General features: G+C 39.3%; 1 protein-coding gene and 1 long non-coding RNA gene across 8 annotated transcripts in view; one reads left to right on the forward strand and one right to left on the reverse strand.

Moving 5' to 3' along the window:
* ankib1b (ankyrin repeat and IBR domain containing 1b) overlaps positions 1-2,745 on the forward strand; it is a 27,059-nt gene extending 24,314 nt beyond the window's left edge. For all 7 annotated transcript variants that reach the window (XM_083554208.1, XM_083554211.1, XM_083554213.1 and 4 more), the window contains 3 exons: positions 769-880; positions 1,072-1,115; positions 1,199-2,745. In XM_083554208.1, the coding sequence (XP_083410334.1) occupies positions 769-880; positions 1,072-1,115; positions 1,199-1,975 (933 nt within the window). In that variant the 3' untranslated portion in view covers positions 1,976-2,745. The remainder of the gene's footprint in view (positions 1-768; positions 881-1,071; positions 1,116-1,198) is intronic.
* Positions 2,746-7,621: 4,876 nt separating this feature from the next.
* Positions 7,622-8,463, reverse strand: LOC310733410. Its single transcript, XR_014535720.1, has 3 exons — positions 8,322-8,463; positions 7,963-8,047; positions 7,622-7,758 (listed from the first exon to the last, which is right to left on the reverse strand). It is a non-coding gene; the product is annotated as an uncharacterized lncRNA (long non-coding RNA).
* Between the last annotated feature and the right edge of the window lie 1,537 nt (positions 8,464-10,000).

Consider the following 10,000-nt stretch of genomic DNA (forward strand, 5'->3'; position numbering starts at 1 on the left):
GCTCCTCAAATATGGCATGTTGAGATTTAAACCGCGGTGTATTGGTTACATCTTCTTAAAATCAGTAGGAAGGGCATACAATAAAATATTACGGCACTGGTTCTTAATCATGGTTACTGGTGTGATATATAAAGTTATGTTATGCAAAGCGAGTATACTAGTATAATAATAAACACCAAACATTTTTACCTTTTTAGTTTAACATATCTTCGAGCCTAGACTTTTGTTTTGCATGCAGCTTTGAGTTCATTCAGGTTTTTATCTAGTTTCATGCTAATATTTTGGTGTTGAAAGGACAAATTGGTTTTTATCAATTTGTCACCTTTTTTGACATTCTTTTAATAATTTTTTTACATGGAAAAGATGAGCATTTATTCAAAATATGTTCCTTAGCCACCTGATATAATTGAAACAATTGCATTTTTTCCCCTAATTTCTTAACATTAATACCATTGTTCATGATGGTCTCACAAAACAAGTAATTCCCACATACTGTATAATTTCCACAAGTCCAATCCTAGATGGCCACTGTACTTTTTTTTTTTCTTCTTTTTTTTCTTTTTTGCAAGCCTGCATTTATTCTGTGGTCATACAGGTCTGGATTTGTGTCACAGTTTTGTGGAGGTTGTTTTTAGATTTCTCTTGAACGTGTCTTTTAACAGGCTTTTCTTCAGCAGGGTAGATGGGGGGATTCTTCTGTGCATGGGCTTAACAGATTCTCAGAAGTGGTTTAGTGCGTTGTATTTTTTTTTTTGTGTTACACTGTAGGAGTATGCAGAGTTCCAGTACAGACGCAGACACAGACAGCGCAGGCGTGGAGACATGGCCAGCCTGCGCAGCAACACACCAGACTCCGATGAGCCCAACTCCAGAAATATAGGTAACTTCTAGGAGCAGAAAAGCTACAGGAGGTGTTTTATGCCTGGGGTTTTTCAGTACTGGAAGAACGCAAGTCTTTTAGTAGGATTTTGTTACTCTACGTATTATTACTGTAATTTTGCTAAACATTATTAGAAATTTTATTCTTTATAAGTATTTAAATTAACCAACCCCACCTTCACATTCTCTCAGATTCAGAGCAAATTGGTTGTAGTCAGAGGCAAGGATTACCCATGGTAAGTTTTGTGACTCTTTTCATAATTAATACCACTGAAAATTTCAATTGGAGTAAATCTTCTCCTTTATTTTCATCCTGCAGCCCCACAGCTCATTGGATGAAGATGATCCTAACATCCTGTTAGCTATTCAGCTCTCTCTGCAGGAGTCAGGGATGGCCATGGGAGACGGAGGTGCTGTAGATACCCAGGAGCTGCATGCTCAGGAGGCATCTCTGGGGGCCATCGGCACCTCTCTGCCCACCAGACTTGACCCGGTGCTCCATGGTGTGGATGTTCCTCGTGCTGCACTAAGTAGTTCTGAGCTTCTTGAGCTCGGAGATAGTCTGAAAAAGCTGGGCAACATGAGCGGCCAGAACGTCCCGCAACGCTTTAATATTCTGGGTAATCCCAGCTGCGAGACCACTGGAGGCCCTTTCCCAACTCCCACTGGACACACAGAATCTGCTGAATTAGACTCTGCTGACAATGCTAATCTCCTGGGCAACATCATGGCCTGGTTCCATGACATGAACCCTCAGAACATCACTCTGGTTCCTTCAGCAACTTCTTCAGATCCAGAGTTTGGCGCTCACCTCAGCTCCGAGCAGACAACAGAAAAGCCTTTCCAGCAGTGGACAGCAGAGGGCGAGCAAGAGGATTGTGAGTACAGCACGCAAGAAAGAGAGCCTGTCAGACCCACTCAGCTGGACCTAGTGAGTGTAGATGTGCCATCTGCATCCGCTCTTGTGCCCCAGATGAGTGAGACCCTTGGCGCCTCTCAGCCGAGCCACCACGAAGACGACCTTAAATGTGACTCGGACCCTGAACAGCCAAGCAGCAGCTCTTCTGAGTGGGAGGGTCAAGTGCACCTTGTATGAAATCAAGCTCCCTCTTTCTCTTCCTCCTCCATAACCACTTTTGATGTGAATAAGCTGATGACATCATTCGTGAGATGGGATTCATTTGTGTATGAACTAATAGGATTAGAAATCGGCTGAAGTCCTATTTAAAGAACACTGAAATTGTCTTGAAACTTGTCTGGTGTCTCTGGCTGCAGGCCTGAGGTTTTCTTTTGTGGACATGATGTGTGATTTTTCTAATTAGAAGCAGACAGCATTTCACAGCCTTGTGGAGGTGAACAATTATTAAAAGGAAAGCAGTTCAACCAGAAACCGCCAACAGTACAAAACAGGCCCGGCTTTAGTCTATGGCAGGAAATGATTAGGGTAGCGAGCTTCAGTGTAGAACTGTCGGCTCTTTTTCACAGAAAAGGTCTGCTGTATGGATACAGGACTGTTCTGTTTAGTCTGACAGACTGGTTTGCTTGAATGTCCTGCGCAACCTGAGCAGGTTAATTTTTTCCTTTCTTTCTTTTTTTCCTGGAAAGACCTGCAATCTTGGCGATAGGTGTTACTGTAGGTGCCATAAACACTGGTCAGCACATGCAGAGTTCATGCACCCAGTGGACAGTGTATTGGCTGTGCCTGCTGCTGAGGGCTAAAAAGCCCTTTTGTAAACACAACCCTTCCTTTAAACACAGTGTGTAGTATTGGAGAAATGAACTCTAGCACCTTCCTTTGGAGAGCTAAGTTGATCTGAAGTGTTGATCATGGCGAGGGTAAAAATAAAAACAACAAAAAAAAAAAACGGTCGTTCCAGTCGCAAACTCTTAATTTCTTTGGTCAAACCTGATCACTGTAATATGCTACTGGTATTTAAAAATGGAACATTCATCCTGTGCAGGACCACTGCAATGGTTACACTACGCAACTTATTACAGTGCCTTGTCCCTGAACCTTCCCTCTTATTTATTGCCACATCTCTCGAGTGCTCAATGAACGGTGCGCGCTACCTTAAACTACGCACCGCTCTAGTTATTTAGTGGCAATGGAAGTCAACAGTCTCCAGATTAAGCATTTGTATTAACATTTTTCTATACTCTCGACCACCCTTTAGTTAGTCTCTGGGCTCCATGTCCAGAGCTTTTTATAAAACAATTATTAATACAGGCTTGCGTGGAATTACTGCTGATGATCATTTATTTTTTTTTTTCCCCCCCTGTATCTTTTATCCAGACCAGTTTAAGTGGTGATAAAATGATTTGAGTGTTCGAGATGGTGTGTACAGTACGTGATGCCATTGTGCTTCATTGATTATGTAAAGCGCCAGACCTAATATATTGTGAAATTAGATTTTTTATTTATTTGAAATTGAATGTCTTTCTTAAAAAAAAAAAACTAAAATAATGGATAATGTACAAAAAAATTAATGAAAGCCAATGTTTTTGTTCATGTGTCAAGGAGACGGTCCTTTCACAGTGCCACAAAAAAAAAAAAAGCGCTTTAAACTAATTAATTGTTACTACTGAGGTGATTTTTTTTTTTTTATAGCTTTTTAAGCAAACAAACGGCAATTTTTTTTGTATGGGCATGTGTTTCTATAAAGAGAAAAAAACTCTAAATTCTCAATTAAAAAAAAAAATTATCCTGAATGGCAGCATTCATCCATGGCATTTAGCAAAGTGGTAAAATCACACCTAATTTAAAAGAAATCCCCCAAATTTAATGGTATATCAATTCAGTTTTGCACTGCTGAGTTAAAATTGCTTTAATGTCAATCAGAAATCAAGTTCATAGTGGAAAAAAAACCCCAACCTGTCCTAGTAGTGATGGTAGAATTACTGAAAAAACATGCTTTGTATACTCATGTAAAACAAAATGCGTTAACTTTTCCCCCTCTCTTTTCATACCTTAATAGAAAAGACTAAGTAACCTGCAGTATTTCTTCAGTAAGCAGTAATGTATGTTGCCAAAGTGGGTGAGCTATAGTATAACATAGTTAAGCACTCGATAGGTTCTTTCCATCTGTTTAGATGTGAAGTGACACGTCCTTTGTGACAGTGTGCTGTGCATTAAATCCAAATACACAAGTTCTATTTTCTTGCAGAGGAAAAGGGCAATTTGAGTGTGAATGCAGGTAATCGGAGGAAAAGAAAGGCAAGCACATTTTGTAACCCATTTAAAAAAAATTTATATTGTTAAGTGACTAATCCTTGAAATGTTATTTGCACTTTCATAGTCTATACTTGATACATTCCCAGTTTATACGGAGAAGAATTATATAAATGGTTGATGTTTGGCCAATACATTTGACTGAACTGAGTATGAAACTCATGAAATAAAGTTATTAAGCCCCCCCAAAAAAGCTGGACTTTCCTCTTGAAATTACTGTCACATATACAATTGTAGTTCTATCATTGCATCAGATTATTCACACAGGCTTCTTGTAGTGGAACAAGGAAAATTCAGAAAATATGTTGGTAATGGTGTGGAATACAGAAGCTCTGATGTGTAGTGTGATAGCAAGTAGGGTGTAAACCTCAGGCTTTAATATGTTTACAATTTTTTTTTTTTTTTTTCGCTTGAGGTAACTACTAATTTTGAAATTTATTGCATCTAATTCGATAGGATTGGTTTTTGTAGCCTCTGATTGATATTTGATCAACTTTCTTTATAGGGGAGGCCTGTGGTTCATTTGCAAATAATGATGACTTGGAGAAGGACTATTTTAAGTTATGGGTGTAATATGCTAGCATAATAAATTAATCAGTTTTCAGCAATTTTATTTACTATAACTTGATGATAACCATAATGTCTAGTCAATTATGATGAATAATAATCTATTTGATTATTGTCTTGATTAATTTAATTCATTGCTTTGTAAATAGGTTAAATAGTTGCACTTCTAGTAAAAAGAAAACAATAACTTGAGAGATTTTATTTCACTTTTATATGCCATCTTGAAACCATTATAATGCTAACAGGGAGTCCGGTTGAACACATCCAAATGTTATTGTAGAAAACAAAAGAAATGCTACCCTACCTTAGATTAATGAGAGTGTGATGCCTTCCAGGCCTTGAAATGCCAGAGCTCCATGTTTCTTTTGCATTATTAGCTGGAAAATTAATGAGCTTGTGCTAAATCCTTCTCGTTTGTTGTAGACCAGAGCTGTTTAGCAAAGGAGTCGATTTTAGATATCAAACGCTTCGGATGTTAATCAAGATGATTGAAATGCTTTCTTGACAGTCCCACAGCGACAATAGAAACATGGTTTAAAACACAAGTATAATAGTCTTTTAAACTCAGTAGGGATTAGGGAGGAAGCTTTAGTAAGGTTAAATGTCAGATTAAATTACTTTGCAGAGAAACTTTAATACAGTGGTTCTGAACTTTTGGTGCTAGAGGATTCGAGCAAATTGTGTTCCCTGCCTCGCCTGACCCGACTAATCAGTTGATTAGCAAGAGTCGACGTGGGGGTGCTAGAGTAACGGTCGGGCTGCATGAGGGATGGAAACCATTATTCTCTTATTAGAAGTAAAGATTCTTATCGGGGCTTGTCGAGGGTGCTCACTCAAACACTAATTAAAATCTGTAATTTGGGGTGGGGGAATTTCCTTTTATGTTTGGATTTGGTTTCTAAGAAAGTTTTATTGCACAAAAACAGTTACCAGTCTGGGAATAATAATTGGGTCCATTTCCAGATTTGTGTCACTAAACGGTGCAGGGAACGTGATGATTTTGCTGTGATACTCTGGAATTCCAGTAGAGGGTAGTAAGCTCCTACTGAAGAAGAGTTAGTCTATTCTGCGCCTTATTCTTGCAGCTTTGTGTGCATTGCTAGCAGATGCTCCTGGCATGCTCTACCCCAGACGTGATTTGGAGAGGAAGAACCAAAAGGTTCCTCTAGTGACTATTAAAGTATGTTGACATCCGGCGTAATATTCCTGCAGTCTATCTATAACAAGCTGCTTGAAGGAAATACTGTACAGAGAATAGAGATTTATTGGGTGCTGCACCATTTTCCAGAATAAAAAAAAGGTTTTTGTTACAGTAGAATGTACAGTACTGTGAATAATGCTTGTGCAAAAGCACATGTAAACAAAAAGTGCTGTAAAGCACAGATGCCATGAATTCTGATGTAAGTCAAGATTTTGTGATAACCCATTTTAAAAATGTACCAGTTTGTCTCAGGTACACTTTTCTTTAAAAAACTGCAGTTTTCTAAACATCTTTTGAGAATCTACTAACTTCTCTTCCAGCTAAGTAAATCTGGAACATCTGCATTATGTTTCTGTTGGTCTATTGCGTATGTAATATGTTGCTTCCTTTATTGACACAAACATTTTTTCAGCTTTTTCATATGTCACAAAAAAAAAATCTTCTAAGACGTGTGGTCTGTATGTAAGGTGATGTGCTAACAGTATAAATACTACTTCTGACAAACTACGACAGATTTTTTTTTTTTTATTATTCTTTTTTTTTATATATATATATAAAAGTCCAGAGCTTTAAATGTTGACTTGTGTGGATTAAAAGTTTGTCATGTGCATAAAGAGTGCTTCAAGCATCTATATTCAATGATAGTATTATGCTGTAGTTGTTACACTCCTACCCAGACACAGTGCTAAATGATAAAGGGTCTAATAGTTAAGATGTTGGACTTCCGATCGGAAGATTGTGAGTTCAAATCCCAGCACCATCAAGCTGCATTACTGGGCCCTTAAACCTCGACATGTCTGCCAGGTGCTATAAATGTAAATAATTCTTATATAGTACAAAAATGAGCAAAACACTGTACATAGACGAAGACCATTCAAAACTGGCTAAGCACTTGAACAATCATAGATAATAAAGAGTTTATTTCCTCATGGTTTGCAGTCAAAAAAAAAGAGGGCATATTGCACATAGAGTTTGATGTTAGTCAGTGTCCAGTGTAAAAGTAAACTTAAATATTAAAGTGAATTGCATGGAAGTTACAGTGGATTTGTTTATGGTGGTATTGTTTTAAGTTCAACCCTAATGGTGCAGGAAGTGATGCGATAATATCAACCTGATAGTAGCAGTGAGAGTGCTCCATGATTTGGATCGCTGGAGTCTCTGATCATCATCTTTGCTTTCCTTTGCTTTCACGTCGCCTGGTGTGGCTGTCCTGGAGGGAGAAGATCTCACCACCGATGATGTGTAGGGGTGTCCTCACCACTTTCTGCATACCATTGCATTTGAAGGTAGTGACACTTCTGGTTGGAATACACCCTAAATGCAGGTATTTTAAAGAAGGGTTTTGGTCATATATTTATTCAGCTTAGGAAGTAGAGATTCTTCTGAGCTTTTATCACCACTGCCTCAGTGTTAATGGACCATGTGAAGTCTGCAGTGAAAACACTAAGCAAGCAAGCTGCTAACCTGTTCTACTGGAATCCAATCAGTGGCAATGGGATGTACTCCCTGTCCTCTTTCCTAAAGTCCTCTAAGAATTCTTTAGTCTTGTTGAGTGAAAGGTTGTTTTCCTGGCACCACTGCATCAGATTGTGTACTTAGGCTGTGTCCATTGTTGGTGATCAGACCTACCACCTAAATCTTCTCTTCAGCAAATTTGACAATGATTGGAGTTGTGTGTGGCCACACAGTGGTACGTGTATAAGGAGAACAAGAGAGTGCTGACAACACAGCCCTTTTGGGCTCTATAGCACTGAGAGTCAGTAGGGAGGAGATGATGTTGCCAATTTTGACCACCTGGCATCTGTCTGATATGAAGTATAAGGTCCAGCTGCACAGGATGCTGTTCAGGCCCAGATCCCAGAGTGAAGCTTGGAGTGTTGAGCTGTTCTTTAAAAAAAAAAAAAAAAAGAAAGGGGAAAAAATAAATAAATATATATATATATAATTTATTTTATTTTATTTATTTTATTAGTTTTAAATGAATAGGGATATTTTCATTTTGTTTTGTGTAGTCTGATATACCATACTTGTTATTATATATTATATTATATATTATTTTTTGATACACCTTGTGGTAAGTACCTACCAAGGACAACTGCTGAACCAGCGACAGGTTGTTGATGCCCAAGACTCAGAGAGGCACATGGGAATTGAGAGCTAGTCCACCTGGTCTAATCTAACAGAAGAGTTACTGTAGCATAAATTTGGACTTCTTACATTTACATTTGCAACATTTACCAAACGCCCTTGTCCAGAGCGACGAACACAAGTGGTTTTAGTCTCTTATCAGTGAATAGATCACTGGCATGCTAGATTTCAAACTTAAGATAAATCAGCCTACAACTCTGTAGAGAGGCTTTTTTTTAGTATTTATTTTATTATATGTAAACAAAGCAAACTTGGAAAGTGTTAGTTTAAGTGTTTCAGGAAGCGGTAGGTCTTCACCTGTCGCTTGAAGATAGCCAGGGACCCCGTGTTTGGACATCTAGGGGAAGTTCATTCCACCACCTTAGTGCCAGAACAGAGAAGAGCCTTGAAGTATACTTGACCACTTACCCTGAAAGACAGTGCTACCAGTCAAGCAGTGGTGGTGGATCTCAGGCAGCATGGTACAGTGCAAGGAGTGATGAGGTCTCTAGGTAAGAAGGTGCTGGTCCATTGTTTTAAATCTGATACGTGCAGCTAACAAATAAGCCAGTGGAGGGAGCGCAGCAGTAGGGTGGTTGGGCAGGTTGAACACAAGTCACGCAGCTGCGTTTTGGATAATTTGCAGTGGATGAATAGTGTTCAGAGAAAGACCTGCCAGCAGAGAGATGCAGTAGTCCGGTATTAAAATGACCGGACTACTGCATCCTTGCACTCCTTGCACTGTACCACGCTGCCTGAGATCCACCAGCACTGCTTGACTGGTAGCACCGTCTTTCAGGGTAAGCACCTTCTGCCAGCAGAGAGATGCAGTAGTCCGGTCTTAAAATGATCAGAGATTGAAATAGCACCTGAGCAGCTTGTGTGGACAGGAATGGTCGAATCCTTCAGATGATGTAGAGAAGGAATCGACAAGAACAAGCCACATTAGCAACATGTGAGGATCAGGACAGTTGATTGTCAATAGTTATACCAAGGTTGGGAGCAGTGGCTGAAGGGGAGAGCAGAGAGTTTTAAAAAGAGGTATTCTGAGATCCTGACCTAGAGATGAATCACCTGGGGTGACCAGCAGTTCGGTTTTGCTGGGGTTGAGTTTTAGTTATTGAGCACTCCTCCACGAAGATCTGTCTGCCCAGCATGCCGAGATCTGAGCGAAAGCTGTGGTATCTGAGGGAGGAAAAGAGATGAGTTGAGTGTCATCAGCATAGCAGTGGTAAAAAAAAATAAAAAAAAACCCATGTGAGAATATGACTTCACCAAAGAGTGGGTATAGAAGGAGAAAATGAGGGGCCAAGTACTACGCCTTGTGGGACACCAGTGGGTCAGATGTGGACCCACTCTATGTTGCCTAAACTGCCCATATTGGATTTTGTATACCATTGAAAGTGCCTGGAAGAAGGTGGCTTGGTGTGATGAATCAAATTTCTTTACTTGATGGATGTTCAGGTGTGAAATGGAACCAGGATGCACTATATTAGAAGACAAGTCTGCAAATGTGATGCTCTGAGCACTGATGTACTGGAAAGCTTGGGTCCTGGCATTTATGTGGATGTTACTTTGACACTTATCACCTACCTTAATATTGTTTCACACCGCTTCTTTGTAATTGTTCCATAATGACAATGGCCTCTTTCTGCAGGATAATATGCCTAACCACAATGCAAAAATTATAAGTAATAGTTTGAGGAACATTGCAAAGTTAATGATGTTGATTCGGCCTCCAAATTGCATTTATCTTAATTTAATCAAGCCTCTGTGAGTGTAATAACAAAAGCATTAGATCCATGGAGTCTCTAATTAACATTTTTAAGGAATCTTAGAAGCTGCTGGTAATCTTTTTGGTACCAGATACCAGGACACCTGAATTCTAATACAGTGGTCCCCTGGTTATCGAACGGCTCGGATATCGAACATTCCGGTTAGCAAACGCTTTTTTCCGAACGAAATTTGGGTCTGGTAAACGAACAAAGTTCCAGTTA

The sequence above is a fragment of the Silurus aristotelis genome (genome assembly GCF_946808225.1).
Source record: "Silurus aristotelis genome assembly, chromosome: 1".
Classification (NCBI taxonomy): Eukaryota; Metazoa; Chordata; class Actinopteri; order Siluriformes; family Siluridae; genus Silurus; species Silurus aristotelis.